The 24,648-nt window shown below is 43.2% G+C and overlaps 1 protein-coding gene across 1 annotated transcript; it reads left to right on the forward strand.

Moving 5' to 3' along the window:
* Positions 1-13,361, forward strand: DACT2 (dishevelled binding antagonist of beta catenin 2). Its single transcript, XM_048045905.2, has 4 exons — positions 1-383; positions 5,344-5,476; positions 7,063-7,350; positions 10,737-13,361. Exons 1-4 carry the CDS (start codon positions 135-137, stop codon positions 12,524-12,526), a joined length of 2,460 nt encoding a protein of 819 aa, XP_047901862.2. The 5' UTR covers positions 1-134; the 3' UTR covers positions 12,527-13,361.
* The last annotated feature ends 11,287 nt before the right edge of the window (positions 13,362-24,648 follow it).

Consider the following 24,648-nt stretch of genomic DNA (forward strand, 5'->3'; position numbering starts at 1 on the left):
CCCCACCTCTCCTCCAAAACCTCCGGAGCCGCCGCGGCCCGGCTCCAGTCTCCGCGCCGCCCGGGGCCGGCCGCAGCCCCGCCGCCTCCCCGCCGCCTCACTGCCATGGCCGGGCCCGCGGCCCAGCGCTGAGGATGCTGCTGGGCGCCCCGCGGCCGGGAGGGGGCGGCGGCTGGGATCGCGGCCGGGTGGGCGAGAGGCTGCAGGCGGCCCTGGCCGGCCTGCGGGAGCTCCAGGTGCTGCGGGAGCAGCAGCGGGACCTGGTGCGGGCCGCCCTGGCTATGCCGCAGCGGGGCCCGGCCGCCGGCGGCGAGCAGCCCCTGTGCGCCCGCAGCAAGGAGCGCCGGCTGGAGGCCACCCTCAGCGCCCTCAAGGAGCAGCTGGTAAGGGACGGGACGGGGTCCTGGTGGCCCCCCGGGGTGCGGAGGGGAGCCTTAGCGCCCAGGTGGGGGAGAGCAGGGCTCCTCGGTCCCTGCGGGGCTTGGCCGGGCGGCATCCCCGACAGAAAGTGCCGGCAACCTGCGGGAAGCCCAGCCACCAGGTGCGAAAACGCAGCGGCGGGCATGGCGCGATTAAAGTCACACATAAAAGATGCTGGCGAGCGGACTGCCGGCCGCTTGGTTGCCTGTCAGTAATAATTTTAGCTAATGGCTCCACTTCGTGTATACATAAGAAAAGAAAAAAAGAACTGAAAGCGCTCATTGCCTGTCCGGGGCCACTGGGTTAACAGCAGCACCCAGTGACCTCTGGCCGCAGCGGCTATCCATTTCTTCTTCATGTCAGCTGGCGTGCTTTGGTTGCCGATTTGTTTATATACATCTCAAATAAGACCTGAAAATAGAAGATTATCTCGTTAGGACTTCGCTGGCACCTCGGAAGGCTTTCAAGGACACGGGAGAAACCAGCGGATAAAATGGAAGGGGCCGGGATTAAATTTATTCCCCTGGACGTGCGGGAGCTGGGAGGGCGACAGTAACTCAGCTCCGCACCGGAGAGGGACAGGTTTCACCAGTAGGTGCCAGTGCAGGTTTGGGAAGCATCGTCTGGGGGTGCCTGGGAGGGAAGCGTGCCGGCAGCTTGCGAGGGACGGCCCCGCAGTGTGTAAAACCAAGGGTCGGGCTGCTCAGCCACGCTGCGGTTGTGCGAGCGCCTGGAGCTGCGGTACAAAGCGCTTCCGACTGACCTGCGGCTGCTGGAAGCCTTCCAGCGTGGCATACCTGGTAGCTTCCTACTGTTGTTCTCTTCCCTGCAAATTGCAGACGTGTATTTAACCAGAGGTGCAGACCTCGGCTTTGCATAAGACTAAAATAAACCCGAGAGAAAGGAGGCTTTGCAAAGGAGTCCACACGTCCTAGGAACTCGGAGACCACAGGCTGAAAAAAAGTTTCCTGGTGCCTTGTGGACAGCGTATTGCAGTCAAACCCCTTGAAAATTTTGTTCACGATCACAGGAAGTTAAGTTAAAGCTAAAAGCAATAGAGAATGCAAAGCATGGCGTTGCTCGGGGAGTGTTATGTCTTCACCAGTGTTGTTCTTGGCCCAGGGACGGTAGAGTCTGTGATCACAGCTTTCAGATGGAGAAACTCATTAACAATGTAAACGTGGCTTTGCCTTGGAGTGCGTCTTGATCCAAGTTTCACGTAGGGCTATAGCCCTGGGCTTTTGTGTGGTCATAGCTGCATTCATAAAATGTTTGGTCCTTGTCACATAAAACGGGGAAATTGTATCAGCCAGAGCTGGCTCGAGGCTTCTCAGCAGTGGAAGCAAGATAGATAAGTGTCACACCAGGCTTCTCCTGTGCTGGGAGGGTGAGAAACAAGCACGGAGGCTTCCTGAGGTGTCAAATGCCACTAGCAGGAATGGATGGAGCAGAGCCATCAAATCTTTTAGGGACCACTTGCAGATGCCACTTCAGCCTCCCAATCTCTTCCCCAGCAGTGGGTGCTAGCAACAGCCAGCAGCTGACCTTCCTGCTGTAGGCAGCAAGGCCACAGGCTTTCTGATGCCCCTAGCAGTCATGTCCTTTTTTGTTCTTAGTCAGTGGCTCTTTTTGGTGTCCAGGGGCTCTTCTGTCAGAGCTGCAAGTTGCCACGGCACAGGCAGCAAGCCTGTAGCAGAGACTGGGAAGAAAAGCGGAGCTAAGTGATGCTATCTACCCTCAGTGATCCCAAAGGTGCTAAACAGGTCTCTTGGCCAAACTTCTTTGTGGTGACCTAGAGGAGAAAGAAGAGATGCAAATTCAGGCTAAGGCAAAGGAAGTAATCTATGACACTTTCACTAAGTGGGTAGATATCTAAGGCAGCAGCATACATCATTGCTCATCTTTTCTCAGGGAACATATTTATAAAACCTCACTGATTTGAGTCCAGTGATCTTATTCTGCAATCTTTCGGGTGGCTTACAATGTTGTAAAAATGTGGAGAAGGGACAGAAATTATACTGAAGACGAAAAAAAAAGCAATTGGTACCCTACATTTTGTGTAGATTTTTTTTCCCCTTTAAATATTTTTATAAAGAATAAAACATCTTTTACATCCTGGATTTTTTTTTAATTATTAAAATAACTTAAAATTTTTCTGAGCTACTTTTTTTCTCAGCTGAGAAAAACGTGCTTCCAGAAGGGATTCATCTCACACCAGAATAAGGGTCTGAGAGGTGAAATTGACCTTCCTCTGAAACTGGCTGCTTTGCAGAATCAGTTACAAAAAGACCCAAGAGTGAATGGATTTTAGATGTACAGACCTAGGTAAGATTAGTGCTATCTTTTGTCCATTCCAAAATGCAGTTGGATTAATAAAATTATCAGGTGCCAATCTACAACCACAGCAAGAAACATCAAAACCCCCTTTAGCTGAAGGGAGCTGATTAATAGCAGAGCAGAGTAGTTAAACATGACCGGTGCTTTTTGGTACCTTGGTTTGGGGTGCCAGTTTGTGTAGATTCAAAGGAACCTTCTTTTCGGAGAATGTTCTTCTGAAAAATGGGTGGTATGACAATATCACCGATTTGGCTCCCAGAAATCGTCGTCCATCAATAGCACGAGTTGATTTGGAAAGTCTGGTCCTACTTTGCGTTGTGCAGAAGTCTTCACAGCTGCATTGCCCAAAGCAAACAGATGGCTTCACCTGCAAGGTTTTGTCTCATGTAAAATTCATGTAGTGAATTGAGAAAGAGCGCGTTTGGGGTTTGTTGTTCTGGGTGCCGCTCGGTGTGGTTATTGGAACAATAACAACCTCAAGCAGCACGCTGGAAAAGCCATCCTTATCCAACCAGCGTGAGACGTGCTTGTTGTCTTGGAGAGCAGAAGGAGTTAACTGAAAGATCAAAGCTATGAAGTCTGCCAGAAACATGAAAACCCAGTGGTGTGAGGCACCATAAAAGGGTTAAAATGATGATGTAAATCATGTGTGTTGGTTAAAATGCTGTGAAAGCGCAGACAGAACCTGGAGGTATAATAAATAATCTTTGAATACCTGAGAGCCTTGTGGCCTCTCTGTCATTAATCAGAAACCACAGACTGAGGGATTGGCTGGCAAAACATTAATCATTAAGCAATTAATTCCAGCCGTGAAAACAAAACTTTGTGATTTCCTGAGTAGGTGAGATTGAAGGAAGCATGGCATGTTTTTGCTTTTCCACCATAAAGGAAATAAAGAAGTGCTGAGGAGGTCATGCATTCGTCATTCAGATGGGATAGAAAATCTCCTTTATTATCCAGGTCTTCCTTTTGTTTATGTGAAACTGGAAGAGTGAAAATCACCACCTATATTCCTAGGGAGCAGTAATGAGCTTGTTGAGCTTAAACATTTCTAGACGCGAGACACTAATAAAATGGGGTTTTACTTCTTGTGTGTTATATGTCCCTCCGGTTCCGTAAAACAGTGTGCTAGAAATACACTTTAGTCTTCCCAACAGCATCAACCACCATAACAGTTGCCTTGTGAGACTCAGGACATCTGCCTTTTCTCTTTTCTTTGATTTTCACTTTCTAATCACTTACTGATTAGCTCAGGATCTTAGCTTTCCTTGCATTTTGTATTTGTAGCTGCGGAGAAACCTAAAAATGCAGATCTTAAAAGCGGAATAATGATAGCACAAGGAAAGTGAAGCTGAAAATACATACATACTGATTTTAATTTTGTACATGTTGCTTAATATTGTATATACTTTAATTAGTTCAGGGGTCCTAAATATTATTTATTTGAGGTTGGAAATGCTGCTAGAGCTGCACTTTTATACGTGAAATGTAGGCACAAAGAGCCTTTTTTAAGAAGAATGCCTTTCTCGCCGTTACTGAACAGAAACCCGGCCTCACAAGGGCTGTGAGCACAACTTTACAACCAGCTTGAAGAGAATACCTTTCTGTGGAGTACTGCAGGATGCATGGTTAGGCGTGATATAATTAGAAGCTGCCTAAATAGCGGCTGGGCTTAGATAATTTGCCAAGTGCCACGTGAGAAGTTGGTGACAGAAACCAACCGTGGTTCTTTGGCTGGTACCCTAATTCCTGGCCATCTGTCCCCCTAAACTGGCCATGTAAGTACTGGCAGAGCAACTGCAGGAGCTGTTACCGCAGATCAGCCTGGTCAGTGATTGCAGTGGGCAAAGGCCCTTGTTGCTGGCTTCTGAGGGATTATTTGCAAGCCTGAAGACACCGTTTATTTTAAATACAGACATTTTCACAGGAGAATTCAAGTGCCGCATTCTTCTTACATATAATGTGTGGAAATAGCTATCCATGAGACATGAAGGGGAAATTTTCAGCAGCAGAGAAGGCACATTTCATGTAGCGTACCCTTTCTACTGTGAAGAGATGCTATCAGAGCTAAGGGCTTTGCAGAATGCAGTATGCTACCTGTTCTTCGTGTAGTGATAAGATACTTCTACGCACAAACGTTCCCTTTCACCAGAAAGTATCTTCAGGTTCATTCAGGCAATCCATAATGTTTCTCTCATCCTCTGCCCAGAGGCAGTGTATGGCAAAATGCAGTACATATATTAGTGTGATAATTAGTCAGAAGATTGCCGTCCTCTTTAGTGAGACAGCCCCTGCCATAGGTGTAACAAAACAAGGGAAGTTGAAGTAGCATATTCAGTATGAGAAGTTCTGAGAAAACATTCAGCTGGGCAGAAGGCAATATATGCTGAGAAACAAAATGTTTTGTACTTGCCCGTTATGTCAGGCTCATTACAGAGATCCATTTGCAACAGTCCCTAGCTAAGCAAAACATTTCACGAGTGCAGAATCTGTCTGGCACAGATGGCCTGAATTCACATGTTGCTGCTGAGATTCTAACCGCAATTATTCTTTATTTTCCCCTTCTTTCCTTGACTTGTGAATCAGTCTCGTTTGAGGAGACAGGATGTCGGTTTGAAAAGCCACCTGGACCAGCTTGACCAGCGAATAAGCGAGCTGAAACTGGATGTCAGCAAGACCTCCAGTGAATACCTGGACAGCGACAGCCGCCCCAGCTCAGGTAACGGGCACGCGGTCATTTATTCCCAGGGGTGTGGTGCCAGTAGCGCTGAAGGATGTCAACCACTGAGCAAAACCCCGTGTGATGTTTGGTCAGAAAGAGTGCCCCAGGGCTGAGGTGGAGAGTAGTGATGTGGCATTGAGCGCACGCAGAGCTGGTGAGAATTCTCCTGCAAAGTGGATTTAATTGGAAAATGCTGTTTCACTCAACAGTATTTTTTCTGGAAATTTTTGGTTAAAAAATAGACATTTTAGCCACTAACAGAAGGAGAAGACAAATTTATTAATTAATTACCATGTTCAGTGCAAAATGGCCATTGGCAAAGTGTCTAAAGTACTTACTAGAAGCAGAGGAGACCGATATCTTAAATCTGCAAAGTGTAAAGCCTTAAAGATCACAACCACTGCAGTGCTCTGACCTAATGAATGTTTGATCATTTATATAAAAATGAAACAGCTCTATTAAAAGACACTGAAAAACAACACCACAGCAGTCTGCTGAGTAACATTCTCATAGACAAGAGACAGACAGTTTCAGGTTTCTGTTGTGATTCACAGGGAGAGCTGAACTGAAGTCTTTTATAACTGGGATGTCTGTTAAAACCGGTTTCTGTTATCTAGTCTGGGACAATGGCAACACCTCTTTTTAAACACAATTCTGAAAAGCCTTAAGTCTTCCTTGATACAAGGAAAGATTTTTTTTTTTCTTTGAATCTTGAAAACTTGTACGATATGAGAAAATCTTCTTATGTCTTATCTATATCTATACATTGAATAGTAGTAATTTCCTGAAGCATTACAAATAGCTGAGCAGGAATAAAGCATCTTTCCACCAACTACTTCTTCCAACAGTTTTGTTCCACGTGCAGTTTATGTGGATATACATATGAATTTGCAGGATGATACTTACAGTGTGTATAAAAGTTCAAGTTTGCATGAGTGTTTAAGTTCAGGAGTTATTCACTTAGGCACACACAGTTCAAAAGGAAACAGCATCCTTTTCAATTTGCCTTATATAGAGAAGAATTATAAAAATTCCCATCTTGAACTTACACAGAGCCTTATTTAATAGTTCCATAATTAATTAGCGATGATCACAGGACCTGGAGAGAGAAGATAACCTCCACTCTGAGCCCTCAGATATTCCAGCTATCATAGACTTGGCAGCTCTGATCACAGGCTAGTTTTGCTCTACTGTCCCAAATGAGCTGTGCTTGTATGCACCTAGCACAAGTTACAACAGCATATGATGGCTGTTTTACACCAGTTGCATAATAGTCCCCAAAGATGTTCTTCAATAAAGAACTGAGTATGATGGTGCTGCACTTCTCCCCACCTCATGCTCAGAACTAAGTGCATGTGTCTGTGCTGAGCTGGCTTAGGGCCTAAGGAAATATACAGAAGCCCAATAAAAGGTAGTTGAATCAGAGTATGCCTTTGCAAAAGTTGCCCCCGAAAATAGTGACAAATTTAGACCTAGGGCAAATAGCAAATGGAGATTTATCTTATTCTCTGCATGTTTCTTCTACAGAGCATATTTAGTAACTGTAAATTGGAAATATCTTCCTATTTATTTCAACTCGGCAGGCTTCTACGACCTGAGTGATGGTGGTTCTTGCTCGCTCTCCAATTCTTGTACCTCTGTGTACAGTGAGTCCATCTCCTCCTCCCACACCAGTCTCTTGCCCAGCTCTCAACACCCTAAGGCAAGGCTCAGTGTGTTTGATTACCGACCCAAGTCTGCAGATGAAACTACTGTGCATACCACCAGCTTCCAACAGCAGGGCACCTATGTCAGCGATGGATGTCGGACTACAACGAGCACAGATGTTTCTGGGACTCCTGCCAGGTCCAGACCGAGGCCAGTTTCCACAGGTAATTGATTGCAGAGCTGGGTATTCGTTCAAGAGAAGGGCAGAGTCCTGGCTATTACTCTTAGAACCTTGTATACTAATAGCATAATCAATACATAGCATTCATTTTAAATGTACAAAGTGAGAATTAATTGAAACCACATAGCCGTGCCATTTACTGTACAACTTTCACTTGTCTCAGACTCAGATACTTTTAAATAATAGCAAATATGAGGAGGTATGCAGTTAGAGATGGAAAAGTACTTAAGTGCATGAGGTAAAATTGTAATGAATGTCTAGTTTTTTTTTAATTTATCTGTTTGAGAAATCAGTAAAATTGCATACTTGAAATGTCTTATGTAAAAGTACAGCATGAAAAATATAGGGTGAATTCAGTATTAGAGCTGTTGCATTTTACTGAGAAAGATTTTCCAACAATTTGAAGGAGAAAGAGCTATTTCCAGACTTAGTGTCTGTGTTCTCAATCTGCCCTAAAATAGCATGATAAGACTTAGTTTCCTAGCCATATTTACTGAAAGCAATGTGCACACACAATATTCTTCTTCATGCTTTATAACGTACAGTTAGGGATAACAGACACCAAAGGTTAATCAGCTATCTATGAACCAGTCTTGAGCCTAATACTGGACCAAACATAAATTTGACTCACACCTTTATGCATAATGGACAAACCTACTAGTGCTCTGAGGCCCTTGTTCACGTAGCTGTGAAGTGCCATCATATTATTTTCCATTTTGGTCCTTCCATATCCTCAGAGCAGCCTCATGCTAGTGCAGTTCTTAGGGTGACCCAGTCAGATGTGTTGCTGTTCCTTTATAGAAACAGTGGAGTCACAGAGAACATCGTTTCAAGTACAGCATCTCTCTGGAGTCATTCCCACACCTTCCTTACCTGAGCTAGCTCACCTCTGGCTTGCTGAGAGCTGAAACAAAGACCCCCTGTTATGTACAAGTCTGTGCAGACACACCTGAAGCGATGGTGGTAAATTACAGTATAAGAACAAATTGTTCTCAAGGCTTCTCAGATGCTGGGGGGAAGAAGTGTTGATCTTAATGATCCGTGGCTTCCAAGTTCAGATTACAGACTTGCTTTTGTATCAGAAATGTGCAATGCTTTGCTCTTAGCAAATGTGGCTTTATGGGCTTGGGGTATGGAGATAGATTAGCAGAAAAAGGGATAAGTAATGTTAAGAAGAGGTGTGGGAGTGAGGGCACAGACCTCCTTTAGTCCTCCTTCCCCTTTTATACCTCCTACTCCTTTCTTCCCGGCTACAACCTCTTACTTCATTCAGTGTGAGAACCGTAAGTGGTGGGATTGTTGCCTCTGTGTAGTCTTAAAGAAACAATTCCTGTGAAGTTGGCCATGTTGCAGAGAAGTGAGTCAGATTTTACTTCAGAAAAGCATTGTTTGGAAAGGGGAAAAAAATTCTCATTTCCTCCCCCTAGCTTGTCCCCGCTGAAAACTGCAGGTACAAACAGATTTCCTGTTGCCACAGAAAGAAAAGGCAAGCTTGCTAAAACACCACAAGCACAGTATTCTTTTGACCCCTTCCTGGTTTGTTTGCGGTGGCTGAGTCACTGCTCCTTTGATTGATTTTTTTTGCATAGCTGTTCACTTTGTAGTAGAATAAGTGATTTTTGTTAAAAGCCAGTGATACTGATCCTTCTTCACCTCACTGTAATGAGTCTGGATTACTGTTACACGAAAGCATCCTTCGTTTGAGCTAGAGCATGTGCTAGAGTGTCTTCCCTTTTAATGTAATGTTGCGGAAAAAATCAGTTTGTGGTAAAAGAAACCGTGTCCTTTTTTTGTGGAATTTCTATGCTGTGCACAGCAGGTAAAAAGCAAAGGGAAAAGAGAACACTGCTATACACTGCCAACAATTTCCTAAAGAATTTTCATTTTGTAGTTATGTTGTTTGAGACATCATCATCCTGAACTGCTGAAGCAGTTCTTTAAGTGCCTTAGGTAGGACACTGCAGACAGCTCCAAATTTTGAAGTCTCCCAGAAGCTTCCTTGGACAGGAGAGAGGCAGTCACTGTAAGCGAAATACCTGCTTGGATTTAATATTTGGGTTTCCTGGCGGCATGAAGTAGCCAGGAAATTAGCTAGCTGAGGATTTGTTGACACTGCAGCCTGCACTGTCATACCAAGAAATCCAAGCAGACTGCAGATGGTTCCAGCACTCTTGGTATCAGAGGTAACACAGCACCATGGTGCTCTACCGGCTGACTGGTCCAGATGGAGCAGTCCTGCTCCTGAAACACAACCTGGCCCTCACAGAGCAGATGTTCCTGAGAGGAAGGTCCAGCAATCTGGTGTAACTTGCCATTAGATTTTTTTTTTTCTTTGTCAAAATAAAAAGGTTCTCTAGCTCATTTTTCTACACACTTAAGGTTGACTTTTTAAAAATCTGCACACAGAATTACAGCAGTCCTGATTTTGTGCCTTGTAATAAAAGCTCAGAATATTTTGTTCTGAAATTAAATGCTCCAAGAAGTTCGGAGACTTCATTGTGGCCTGTCAGACACTTGAGTCTTAATGTCTCTGCTCTGTAGGTTGAGTGCCTCTGTTCAGTAATGCCTTACTGAAGCAAGATGCAAAAAAAATACAGCTACAGCTTGCAGCTGTGAAGAGTTTAAGAAATACCTGGTGTCTGTTCAAGTCTTCTTAAAGCAGCTGGTTGAGTACTCTAGATTTTTCTAAAATGCATGATATAAAAGGGTTGGAGGAGAAGCTGGAATTCAGATTTAACCACTTTTAAAAAAAATTAAAGATACTGTTGAGACTCTTTGGTAGATTCTTGCATGCTGGCAATTCCAGGAATTTCTTTCTGAGTTATAGTTATAGGTTTGTTTTTGTTTTGTTAGTTTGTTTAAAAAATAAAATAATAAAAAAGTCATTTAGCCAGAGGAAGTCTATCCTATCCTGGGGAAAAAGTATGAAAAAAACATATCTGTTGTATTGGTTAATTCTGGTTTGATGCTTCAGGCTTAAAAGCTATTGGATTTACTTTTTATCTCTACTAAGAAATAATAGTAACTCCTTATTTTTGGTTGATTGGGTTCCTGTTGGTCTGTGTTGTTTGAGAATATTTTTATGTATACACAGATTTACTTTCATCCAAGTAGCACAGTTTAAATTTCCTGCGAAGGCATCGGTTTTATTATTGGTGTTAAAAGGCATTGTAATCTCCACTACACTGAGGTGAATAAAAGCCCTGAGGTAATTCAGTGTTCTTGGAGGACTGAAAGGCTTTCTGCATTCCTGCTACTGATTTTAGTATAAGTTAGCACATCCCTCTGAAATAACACTTTTAATATAAGCCAGCTTGAGTGTAATTGTCTGTGATTTAATTAGGTTGTTTATTTTCATCCACTGTGTAGGTGACTTGGAAAGACTCATTCCAGCAGACAGTAGATTTCAGACAGAGACAGATCACAAATCCTCATTGCCTCCGTGCCATGCAGACTTGCAATTGCACAGCATGGACCCCAAGTTCCAGAACGATCTGGTCTCCAAGAACGGCATCGATGTGTACCCTTACCCAAGCCCCCTTCATGCGGTGGCTTTACAAAGTCCCCTTTTCTCCCTGATGGGGACATCCCCAGAAGCAGACCTCCAGGCTTCCCCCAGCAAACCCATGCCTAGTGTGACAGGTCCCAGCTTGATTAGGACTAGGCCAACCGCTGAGGCCAAGCCAGGGGGTTATATCAATAAGTTACTGCAGCTGACGAGATGCAAAGGGAACAATCGAGCTGATGCCAGTGAGCGGGTTTCGACAAAGAGCCAGCCAGCCACAATGCACCAGAGACTCATTATAACCCCCAGCGCTGGTGGAGTGAAAATTAACAGCAGCGGTAGCCAGCTGGAAAAACAAGCAAGTTCTCTGGAAAGTAACAAAGCTGAAGGAAAGCTGCAGAGAGAGATGCCGGAAGGGGAATGTGCCAAGCAGCAGGAGACCATGCGCTGTGTGAATGAGGAACAGCCGTCCACTCTCCCTGACACAGAGCCATCAGCTGTGAATAATTGTTATCCTGCCAAGTCAGCGGCTAGGGGCTCTCCACTGGCAGAGGCAATGGAGAGCAGTGCGGAGTGCAGTTCATCCTGCTCGCAGCTGTGCCAGGAGGACTCCAGCCTGGGCACCTGGAATGCTAAAGCTGTCCCTCCCCGAAAGCTGCCCCTCAAAAGAAGTGGCAATGCCAAACTGGGTAGTGCTGGAGGTCATGACCGAGCTGCACGGGGTGAGTTTGTTCACGCTCAGTTTGTCCCTGCAGAATCCCACCAAGTCCGAGTCAAGTTTGCCAGCTCCAAAACAAAGGCAGTGAAGATAAAGAGGAGGAACAGTGAAAAGGTGCTGCGTCCTGGGAAGCAAGCCTTTTGCGTGGAGAAGGCAAGAGGGGCTCATGGGGCTGCCAGGCCGCCTGCTGAGTGGAATCAGCCCCAAAGACCGCACGCAGCAAAGAGCCTCATCCGGAGACCTTCGTACTCTGGTGATGTGAGCGGCAGGTCGTGCTCAGAGTCTAGCCTGTTCCCCGCACAGGTCAGGCTGCCCACCACACCATCCAGGCCTGAGCTCTACAGAGCTTCTGCCAACGTGCTGTATTCCCCCGAAGGAGCTTCTGTAGACACAGCTAACAAGAAGAAGCAGCAGCGCAAGTGGCAGTCCACAGTGGAGATCTCTGCCAAGGCCCATGGGGCCAGCTCCTCTGGCCTAGGGGCACCGAAGCAGCCAGCAAGGAGAGCTGGTGTCCTGCGCACCCTCAGCATGAGGGCTCGCTCCAAGAGTCATCACCACGGAGCTTACGCCAAAAGCGAGTCAGACCACTCTGAGTACTCTGCGGAGTGTGCTTCCCTCTTCCATTCCACCATCGCGGAGACCAGTGAAGGGGAGGTCAGTGATTTCACAGCTAACCGTTTTGGGGACAGTGAATCCAGTGAAAGTGACTCAGATGGCAGCAGTAACAGCAGCAGCCTTGCGCTTGACTATGATGAGGGGGATGAAAGTGAGCTGATTTGGCCTGAAGGTTCGGTCAGACAATCAGGAACTGTCCAGGTCTCTTCCAGGCCTCTTCCCCCAGTGCCCAAAATCTGTCGCATCAAAGCTTCAAAGGCACTAAAGAAGAAGATTAGGAGATTCCAACCCGCTTCTCTGAAGGTTATGACCATGGTTTAAGGGAGAGCGAGCATCTGTTTCTTTACTTGAGACATCCTGCTGGCTCTCATTTGCGAAACAAGAAGACCGATGTGCAGAGAAAAGGACTTGCTTAAACGAACTTTTAACAACCCCTGAGTCAACACAAGGGATCTTTTTGTTTATTAATGCCTGGACATAAATGTCACTGTATCTAATTTCCTCTTTTGCCATTTAATCTGTAAATATGGATCTGTGTATATTGTGTGATGCCTTTTTTTTACTATGCTGAAGGGTCACCATGGTAAAAATAAAATGCCAGGAAGAGATGATGTGTCCAAACAACCTCTGCCATAAGATTTTGCAGGCAGGCTCGTGTTGTACATATGCATTCACAGTATCAGTCTCAGACACAAAAGCCTCCTAAGAAGAGGGGCTCTTTCCAATTGGAGATTTGGGAACATCCCTCCCTCTTGTAAGTAATTCTTTGCAGTCTGAAGGAGCATTAACCACCCACCTATGGAAAAGCTCTCAGTGCCATCTGTAGTTCTTTCTTTCAGGTCAACCATTTATGTACCATCTCCCAACCACAGGAGGACAAGTCTGTTCTTCAGTAGAAACGTACCATGCTTATTCAAAAAGGCAGTGTGTTTGTAAATGAGAACAAGACTTCAGTCTGTTTTCAAAACTGAGAGAACAGGGTTTTTCCTTCAACCCCTTCTCTATATGATTTTCCATGTTATTGTTCATTTATTGAATGAGTGAAAGAACATGAGGGCTCAGTACCATGGTGTGTGGATAGCTGGGACTGAAATTATAGCTTTGCCCCTGAAATTGCAGACTCAATAAATACTATTTAATATACTTCCAAAGGCTATACTTGTCTGACTTTCATGTCTAAAGAATGATTCTGAGAAAATGTAAATATTCTAACATAAGCAGGAGGACTGTTCTCTGACAGAGCAGATACGCGTTTTCATAATCACTGTGCCAGAGGGGTTCTATTTCATTTTTCAGAGGGTCGCTATAGCTCTGTAGGAACCAGGGACCTCTACCTCAAGAAATCTACTTCAGCATCTGCTTCTAAATGAGTGAATCTGAAAACAATATTTATGCTGAGGACAGAGTAGTGTTTTAACTGTCTCACTTCAATTGATGCAATTTTGCTACAAGACACTTCATTTAAAACGTTTACGTATGTATACACAACATGTTTTCAATGCATCTGAGCGCACCTATCTGAGGCTTTGAATTGGTTGCTAAACTGATGAAGTGATTTTTTGTGTGTGTTCAGACAAGCAGTCCTAATTCTTTCCTCTGAGCACAGGAATCTGGAAGCTGAGCTGAAATTCACCCCGTGTTTACCAAAGATCAGGTATTATCCTCCTACCCTGAATACATTCCTGGCCTAGGAGATGTCGGCATTACCTCATTCAGCCCATGTACTGGGTCTGAAACAAAAGGCAAGTGCCTTAGCAGAAACTGGGGGTAAAAGAGTATTTGTTTACTCCAAGGATTCATTAGCAAACAGAAGTATTGAAAGACTAAACTTTTAGCCAAATGCCTTCTGTTCTTTGGAAGCTATGTTATGTTTTTAAACCACTCTATTTTCAAATCATTTTTTGAAAATGAGGTAGAGAAAAGTAAAAGCTACATGAAGTAATTCAAATATTTGGAGCTAGTGCCTAACACCATCCTTTATTGTAGCTAGTGAAGTGTTATATCACAGTCAGTGGAGTACATTTAAGTGTTTTTTCATGGTCCCAAGAATACTTGGATGTAACCGCTCCAGTAGGATTAATGGGAGAATTTCACAGGTCTGGTGGTGGTTTCTTGTTCAGCATGTCAAGCAACAGAACAAACAAAATAGTGATTTATGCCATGTTGACTTTCTACACTACAAAAGGATTCTTTTTCCCGTTTACACAAAAGGTTTGGTTTGGGGGAGTGTGTCAAAAGTTACATATGAACCTTTAATCCATGGGTTTTCTGTGCTCGGGTGGGGTTTTCTGGTTAGATGGGAACTTGGAGGGTGTTTTTTTTTATGGGGGAGGAAATTGTTTCTAACTAGAAAACTGCTCTGGGTAGGAGCATTCTGAAACCTAATAAACACCACCACCCAGTAGCTCCCTGCCTTTTTATCAGAGTAAGCTCAAACAATAAGTTTGTGATCACACAACTCAGTAAATCCTGCTTTAGGGTTGTTAATACTCCATCAGAAATGCTGCCAGACACATGATGAAAGTGCTGATCCAGAGTGAACTCACACTGCCAATTCAAATAAAGAAAAATGATGACTTAATTTTGTACTGACAGGTTTTATGCCAGATGAGGTATCGCTGCCTCTACTGCTCACACCTTCTGCCAGGTCAGATAACGTCTCTCCTCCCAGAGCCAGCAAAAAGCCAACATAAAAGCATAAAGCTGGCACAAACTTCATCATCCTATGCCCTAGCTAATTTGACAGAAATATGATTATGTGCCTACACTTGATCCAGAGAGCCTGGAGAACCCCAGCTGTGCAGAAGATCTGCTATTGCCTGTTGCGGTATCACCATATATGATGCCTCATCATGCATTGTGTGTGATGCCACTGAGCTGTGACTTTCTGGGAAGGGCGGCACTGGTGGTGTTCAGGGCAGGGTGGGCAGTAGCTTCCCCACCAGGCACTGCTTGCTTTTGCTCCCCAAAGCTCTTGGTACAATGGGGGGCTGAGTGCTGTCTCTTGGAAGCTTCATCCCACAGTGCTGGACATGGTAACAAAGTTCCTTGGAAGGAACTTGGATCTATTTCAGCAGCATTACTTGAGGATAGTGGACCTTCTCCCTGGCATTTCCCTTTGGAAATTCATTGGTTTCCTCTGCTGGAGCAGAAACTGCTGGGACCTGAGCCCTGGAGGCAAGAAGTAGGACAGCACAAGGCAAGGTGGGAGACTTGGATGACCAATATTGCAACAATACTGGCACAAAAATACAGTTGTGGCTCCATACATTGATAAAAAGTGGTATATCTTGGTGGCACATACACCAAGAATTTTAATAACTGGATAAGAGTGTGATGTCTATTGATGCTCAGTCCATCTGAGACTGTGGGCTAACTGCTGACAGCGCTGAGGAATACCTACCTCCAAAGCAAACATATCTGAAACATATTCAAAAACAAGAAATATCTGTGAATAATTTGATGCAATACTATTTTATATATGCATGCTGAACATCACAGAAACAGCTTTCAGCTCCATATGCAGCCTTATAGTGAGAACCAGGGATGCCCGACCTTACTGATGCCCGTGGCAGTATACAACCAAAATGTTCACCATCTATTTTCCCTTACAGAAACAATCCACAAAATCCTTTTATCTTGCAGTGACAAGTACTATAAAGGCCTGAAAGAATGCAAAAAATGTCAGTTGGTGATTCAGTTAAAAGTCTAGCACCAAACCTGACACACTTCAGGAGTGAGAAGTTTAGCACTTTTGCTGTGACTTGGTTAGCAAGTGTGCAGTTCTGACAGCTATCTGAGGAACAGCTTTATGCAGCATCTCCATTGCAGAAGCTAACATCTGTCATCATTGCTCCTCCAAGCCCTAGTGAATTGAAATCACTCACTGCTGAAATGTGTGCATCAGACCAGCAGTTTCCTTCTGTCAAAAAACCAACGATAATGCTTCGGTGTAGAAGCAAATTGCTCCTTAACCACAAAAGAGAGAAAAGAAACTGGGAGAGAGAGAATAGAAAGGGCATTAAGGAAGCTTTAAGAGCAATTTGCAGAATAGATCAGCCTTATGATTTTCAAAACTTCATTAATCCTTTTATTACTCTAATAATTTTTGAATTTGGATGATTACCAACCTCCTTGGCTTTGACACAATCTCAGCTTTTCTAGTTCACATGCATTACCCAAGGCTCAAGGGAGGCATGCAGCAAAATGAGGTGTCTGTGACCTTTGTCTCGGCCAGGGGACAGGAGAGCAGCTTGCCGGGAATGGACTGACCAATTGCTACTCTGATGCGGTGGTGGCAGCTTTCATTTTCGAGCCCCTTTGAGCCCTCCCCAACCATCCAGGGGCTGAAGGGATAACTCGGCGTATGTTCAACATATGTTGACTGGGAAATCAAGGACTCCAGTTTCTGCAGCTTGCCTGTGAGGCAAGCAAACCTACAATGACCAAATATTTCAGAAGCAGCATTTAGCCTCATATCTTATACAAATGTGAGGGAGATCTGGGATGCCACCATTAGCTGTTTTTCTGTACAGAGAGCTGCTGTGGTACTTCACTACAGGTGAAGAGGAATCAACAGGAAAATGCTCAGCTAAGGGCAGTTTCTTTATGTTTGTACTTTTCAGGTTCAAAACCAGTGCGGTATATCTAACTACACCACAGTGCAGAACATCAGCAGGGTAACAGCTGCAATGAGCAGAAGTCCAGCCACCATCAATTCTGTTAATTCCATGTGCTATCTTTACAATGAAGCCTGAAGACTATTGTTAGCTAATATTGATTTTTTTCAAGCATTCCAGCGTTTTTCCTTTCTGTCCCTGGCTCTGCATTTGTAACTAGGGATGCAGTGCATTGAATTCACCCGTTACACAATTTCAGGGAAGTCGCTGAAGCTACCCCACAGATTCCATTATACCCCCATGCCACTCTCAAGATGTCAACAAGGGGGATGATGGGAGTGACAGATGAAATATAAGGAGGATTTCAGACCTTGCTTTCATTCTTTGTTGGGCTTCAGGCTGTGGAAGTAACTGTGTTTGTGGCTGGTTGGCCTGGGGAGAATCCTACTGCAGTGGCACATCTGTGTTAGTGGGGGAACAGGAGCAGTGAGCAGGGCTGTGCTCAGCAATGGCTTTTCATGCTTACTCTGGTTTTCAAAAAACAAATTGAAAAGAGTATCAGCAATCTAGTGATCCCTGTCCCTATAAAGCTATATTTTGAGAGAGAAGACAGTGCATAGATTAAATTGAGCAGGCAATATTGAAATCAAATGCAGATTTGCAAGCCCCAAATTAAGAATCTCAATTTCAGCAGAAAACTTGAGTGACTGGATGTGCTCAAAAGCTCTGTCAAATCACTCTTGGTGCCTGCTCTTCAGCATCCAAGACAGAAATGTGAGGCTAACAAGTTGCTCTGAGAAACTTGCATTACTGTAAATCTTTACTCCTACATGCAATACTTTCTCTCCATTCCTAGTGCCTCAAAGAGAGTCCAAAAAGCCAAAGGTTCATGTAAAGCCAAAGGTTCACTCAGTGAGTTATTACATTCAAGATTCTGTACCAAACTCTTTTACAACCTCCAAGACTGAGCTATATGGATACAGCAACTCTCCAGACCACTGCATGTGCCCTTCATCAGAAAACCAGAATTGAAACTTTCACCCACACAGCAAGATGTAGCACCAACAAGAGCTTTATTATTCAATGTACAAAAGTTTAAAACTTTGCATTGCAATGGTCCAGAATAAAACACAATTAAACCTTCATTAATGTAAGATTAGTAGCTCACTCACTAATGAAAGCCGGAAAGTTCAATTATGAAAACAGTCTTTGATTTTGACAACTCTCCAGGAATACAGAATTTGGCAGCAGGATAGCTTTTTATACATTTTTTTTTTTCAGTTTTCTACTTAAATTTCCCTAAAGAATAAAATGAAGAGGAGAAGGAAAAAAGACATGAAGTTGAAAAGCCAAAAAATAACTAAAGTATTCAAAAAGGCTTTGCTTAGGCTTGACCTTAAGGTAAAAGTAGAGGGTAAAAACCAACTTATTTTGTTAGAACATAGTTGCCCATCCTTCTATGCAGTTATTTAGAAACTTGTTCTCACAATTTGTTTTCAAGAAAGAGAAGAAGACCTTTAGGAAAAAGGCAGAAGATGAAGAAAAATACAATTATTCTGTTTTCTTAATAAGCAAAAGCATTACCTCCTCAGCTAATGCAGGCTGGCTTAGGAACCGCCACACTGCAGCCTACAGTGCTGGGTCAGTTTTAAAAAGAAACCAAGAAATTGCAAAATCTGTTCAATCCCGAGGTTCTCAGCATGTGTTTCTTAATTTGTGCCCTCAGCAATTAATTCGTTTCCTGCCCTTCCTATTAACATGAAGAATGATGAAAGTTCATTTTCACATTCTTCATTAGGAAGGTCACCTGACTCAACCCTGCCTTGATGCACTGGGACATGCAAAAGGGCAAGAGCAGAGACAATTGCAGTCAGGATAGAAATTGGCTATGTCTTAAACATGTAGTGCAGAAATTATTTTTTAAACCTATTCAACAGCAAGGAAATGGAAGAATTTAATAGCTAGGGCATACCCAAATTCTCCCATGCTGAGCTCATTGGAGTTAAACAGATGCCTTATCTGCGATGCATTTTATGGGAAAGGGATAGTGAAGAGAAATTATTTGAAAATAGAAGATTTTCCTCATTGTACAGTGTGCTCACTCACTCTGTGGCTTACCATGCTTCAGAATGTAACCAGTTCAGTATCTCTCGGCTCCCCAGTATAGCTATTTCATTGTGGCATTAATGGAAGAACAGAGCTCATCAGCTGCACTGATTACTGGGCATCTCACCTTAGCACAGAAATACATATATTCTGTAAGGACTGAGGTTTATGAGGTTATTTCTTGACATGGAAATTTGCCATACATCTTCATTTCATTAGACATATACAAAGATATTTGGAAAGAGGCAGTTCAGCGGATGGGTGGATGCAATTATGTTCACAGACATTGTCTTGGAAGTGAAGCAAAAAGGGCTTTGGGTTACGTTGCTGTTTCTGTGTCTTGTCACAGAGTGACTGTATTTACCAAAGAAAATAGGTCTTAATAGAGGACAGGTATTGAGAATGAAATGCCACTGATTAAAATTAGTACTGTGAACATTTCCCTTTTTTTTTTTAATCACACCTGCAGAACCTAATGAGTTTGGAGATAGTTCTACCCAATCTGACATTAGAGTGAGCTGAGTTCCTTGAAAAAAAATCCATGATGTTCTTTGTTAAGTCGAGATGTCCAGGGAAGCTTCAGATGTGCTTACTTGATTTGCGCCTGAGTTATGAATCACCTAAGGTGCACTCGTAACTACCTATCTGATAACTCTGCCCCAAAAAGGCAGGTATATGTTGCACAAGCACAAAGTACCTCTAATAAAATGACTGTGACTGTAGAAGGGCTTTTCTAGTACTTCACGCTACATTTAGATCCTGTGGTTTTGTTTGTGTCCTGAGTCTCCTTTGTTGCCACTGTGGCATTGGAAATGATATAATACTTGTATGCCTACAGCCACAGCTTTATAACTAGTATTTATAGAGCACAGGCTGCTTCTAGGAGGTCAGAGAGAGGTAACTGCGAAGAATAAGCCTAATGCCAGTAGGCTTAACTTCACTGTACCACAGCATCAACTCTCATTTCAAATTTTTCAGAGCTCACAAATCAAAAAAGCCTGAAAACCACATATTGTGCCCTAAACGTCTGAGAGGAAGAGGACTCCCAAGCAAGAAATCCATAAAGCCATGACTAGGAGGAGTTCCAGGAGAGCTGAGCTGAGAAAAACAGTTTCACAGTCTGATGACAAGTTACGGCAAACCAAGGGGGAAAGCCCTCCACAGATGGTGTTAAATAAGTATAGACGACTGAAACTGGCTGCAAGACAGGCAGGGCGAGTGATAAAAAGGGATGTTTTAAAGCCTGGTTCTTACAGAAGGGTTAATAATTTTCCAGCCCTGTGGTTAGTGCCTAACCACAGCAGCCTCCCACGCGAGGTACGGCCGGTGAGGCTGTCAGGGAGGCGCGTGTGCCAAGGAAAACGCAGGGTTTGGAGCCAAGCACCCAGCGCTGCAGAGGGACGAACACTTTTGCATCGGCCGCAGCCCAAGGCACCCTCCAACACCCAGCCCGCGGTGCTGGGGGTCCCTTACCTCCAACCAGTGTCACTTTCTCAAGTGCTGCGAACCACATCTGCAGCCAGAGAAGTGATGGAGGGTCAAAAAAGCCAAGAAACAGATGCTCCACTGTCTTTTTTCAGGTGCACTTCAATGCACGGCAGACACCACATTGAGCAGTGAGTGACCCCACTCTCTGCACCAGCACTCAGAGTCCTCACTCACCGCATCACTTTAGCTCCTTAGCACAAGTATACAGGAGTTTTGCCTTGACAAGCTAGAGGAAGATCAAGGCCCTGTGTGGTTGATACAGGTTTAAAGCTCCACAGGCAGCCATGAGAATGGGTAGAGATGAAATATGGCTATTTTCACACAAACTTTTCTCTACACCATCACGTATAATTAGGTAATAAAATTACAGAGCTAATTTCTCTCACTTTCCCCCTTATGATGCTTTCATGACTTTTTCAAGATGGCCACAGCAGCCTGGTGGTGTACGAGTGTGCCCTGCGACAGTCAGAGTTCTGCGCCTTTTGTGGTGCATTGCCCCTAATGCACAGTCTCCTCTACTACAGTAGAGTTTGCTTAATGATTTGCTGATGAAGAGAGCTATTTTTTGTGTATTCCAAGACTAACTTGAGTGCAGTTTGCCTTCAATAAAACTGCACTCTGTAAAAGAACCCGCTGTGATGATGTGGTTCGCAACAGAGTCACTGCTTTTTTCCCTATGGATTCAGTTCACATCTACTTTCCAGGTATAAGAAGGCCAAGTCTGTATCCAGACTATAAAGATTATACTGTAAGTATGTAATATAAATATACAGGTGTAATAGGACTATAAGGGAGGCAGCAAGGATAATTATTGTCTTCACTAGTCACATATTGATAAGACAAATCCACCGTATGAAAATACCACAGAAATAAAGCATCCCTTGTAACATATAATACAGCCATTGTATGTCAGACCTGTTTGGCTGCATAATGCTACATCACTTTTAATCACTCTCATTTACCCAAACACCCCTAGGAAAGTACCTTTTTCCTGTAAAGTTAAAGGTCTTTCCCTGAAACACAGAGCCTACTGTCCATGGCTTACCTGGCTGCCTGAATTAGCATTCTGTTATTCATTTAATAAAAAAACAAACAAAAAAAGCATAACGATTGTGGTTTGCTTTGAATATCCATCTATGAAGTTACAAAACTATGTTCAAAGAGGCAAACAGATAATTAAATTTTCCTTGAAACAAACCTCATTTTAAAGAGACTCAGAGCTCAAAATATCTCTGAGTTTTAAACTCACCTCCAGCATTTAATAAGCATTTGTGAGTTCAAGCCAGACCAAAACAAATCTCTACAAGAGTGTAATGCTTTTTCTAATCAAAAATTAGGAAGAAGATTACAGTTGTGTCTTGCCATGAATTTGTCTTCAATGGAAATTATTCCATTATTTCAGTAGAAGTCCCTTTTTGCTATAAAAACAATATTTTCCATGTTGTCATTCTAAAAAAAAAAAAAAAAAAAAAAAAAAAAAAAACCTTTTTCATCTCATTTATAGTCTGTGGCTAGTAATATGCAGGAGATCAGACTAAATACTCCTATAATCCTTTTGAGCTTTAGAGTCTATTATCTTCCATTCTATTTCCTACGCTGTATTCCTGTTCAAAGAGGAGAGTATTCCTTAAACCACAAATGAATTTTAGAATTACCCAGTGAGCTGGAGGAAAAAAAAAAAAAAAAAAAAAGTATCTTCAATGAAGGAAGAGGCATATGCAAATATCTTCCTTAGAGGCAAATATCTACAGATTTAGGATGGAATTTGTTACGTCTAAGGTGAGGCATTTAGAATTTAGGAATCTGGGCTAAACCAGTCCTGTAGGCACCTCGTATTGTCTGTGGAGAGAGCGAGTAGCACCTCCAGCAGCAAAATTATCTCCTTCCAAAGAAGTTGTTGAATCATTTTCGGGAAGTACTGACAGCAAAGGAGCCGAAATGACTCACTTCAGTAGATACCTGACTTTTGAATATGTAACATCAGATTAGACACACTTGATTTCTGAGGGCGTGGGTAGCCGCTGCTGACTGGTATCTGTCATTGCAGATATCTAAGGAATTGTTAGAAGAAATTGAATGGGATTTATGCATTTTGGTTTTTATAAAGGAGTTATTTTAGACAGTACTGGTAATGCTGGTAACAAGTTTCAGGGTAGGCACGGCATTTAAACGTACAGATGGTACAAGTAAGGGCAAGCCATAGCACATAGACGGCATACAGCTGTGACATGGTTGTAAGTGATATCCAAACCCTGGATTAATCTGAGAATAAAGAAATAAAACAGGAATCTATCAGTCAAAAATTGCTACATTAGAAATCCCTTAAACCTGTGCTTTTCTTTCTTCTTCTTCAGAAGAAATGATAAATTATTTTCACTCCAGAGGACACCAAAGCCTGAACAGACTTGCAAAAATACAGTAAGATCTAATAATGCCTGGAAAGTTGTAGAGTCTTTCTTTTTAGACATTAGCATGTAACCCTGTGTTCCTCCTTCTTTGGGACTTTAGTTACTGTTCTGTTTAAGAGTCTGTTTAAGATTTGGTTTAATGTTCTGTTTAAAAATCAAAGTATATTACCATTCCTGTGCAACTTATGTAGTCACTTAAACCTAATCAAATGGAATTTGCACACAACTGGTTTTCCACAGGTTTCGAGAAGCTCAGCTGATTCTTAAAATTATCATTTTTCATATGACTTTCCACTGTTCCAAGGACAAAGGTGCGAAAACTTCTATTCTTCCCACAGACAAAAGAGCTAAAAGAGACTTTCTCTCTGAATGACAGTTAAATCACCAAACAATCTTTAACTCAGAGCAAAAGAAGAAAAAAATTAAAAATCAATATCAATTCTTCATAAAAGCACACAAGAGATCTACAGCTGTGTCAAGGTTGCCCAAAAGCTAAACCCAAGACATGGACAAAGCTTTGTTCTCCGTCTGCACAGAACTGCTGAGTGGAAGCAGAGTGTCTTTGGTAGCCTGGATTCCAACTCCTTTATATTTTTGCCTTGTTTCATATTCTGTTTGCAGTAGTCCAGATTGCCAGGTGCAGGGTAAGAGAGAACAAAGCCATTGCATCTCTGCAGATTTACCTAAAGAGTCACAGGTGATGAAGCCAGATCTCCTATTACAGACATCCGTGTGAAAAAAAGAAAAAGGCTATAAACATGAAGCACCGCATCTCATTTCATTTGCTGATACTAACTTGTAAGTAAATAAAACACATTGATTCAAACATGCACACGACATTAGTTTTTGAAGACTTTTCTAGATAACTTACAGTAAAACAACAACAACACCAAGAAAAAAAACAAACTTGGAAGAAAAGAAGTTTAAAGGGAAAAGCTTATGGCCCCAGAGACAGGGATTTTCCCAGCAGGATACAGAGTTGGGTGGGCTGGATAAAGGTAACATGCATTCTTTTTCCCTTAGTAAGAGGTGCACTTTCGTAACTCTAAGGGAAATTGCCGAATAGTTTTGACAGTTGCACCGCTGTGTTTGGTTCAGCTCTGGAATGTAATTCAGATATTGTTTGGGAGTTAAAAAAAAAAAAAAAAAAAAGAAAAATAGCAACAAACTTCAGAGCAAGTTCCCGCAAGCTCCATGAGCTCTTCGTGTACATATGAATGGGAAGGGACAATTTTCCTGCATGCCAGAGGAGAAGGGCAGCTTTTGATGGCAGGTCATTCAGCTATAGGGTGCCACAGGACTTAACTGTATCTTATGCAAGAGATAGCTTCCTCTGGTCTTAACTGAAAGCTTCCTACCCAGGGGGTCTGGCAGGAATCTCTGCAGCATTTCCATTTTGTTCAGCAGTCTGTATTTGGTTGACCGGTTCAAATGCACCTGTTTTCATAGAAACTGCTCCCTTTGTTCAATGTACATTCCAGCACAGTGTTAAAAACCATCAAACATGGTCAAAAGGTCACTGTTTGTGGCTCAGCTCAGCTCTGACAACTGCACCATTTGGTCCGAGCCCCGCTATTTCTGGTGTACCCTGCAGAGCATCCAAATCACCATAAGGAAACTGCACGTGCCTCCTTGGGCCGTGTGGGGAGGAGCTGCCATCTCACCAGATGCAGGGTGTCTGGGATAACGAAACCTTAGCCCAGCCAGTCATTTATCATCACATTATTGTTCCTCATATGGCTTTCAGCTATCCGTTGGTCAAGACCCTGTTCTCCAGTTTTTCCAGCTGGTACGATTTCATGCCAAGGGTCAGCCAGCCTTG

The sequence above is a fragment of the Anser cygnoides genome, chromosome 3 (assembly GCF_040182565.1).
Source record: "Anser cygnoides isolate HZ-2024a breed goose chromosome 3, Taihu_goose_T2T_genome, whole genome shotgun sequence".
NCBI classification, from domain to species: Eukaryota; Metazoa; Chordata; class Aves; order Anseriformes; family Anatidae; genus Anser; species Anser cygnoides.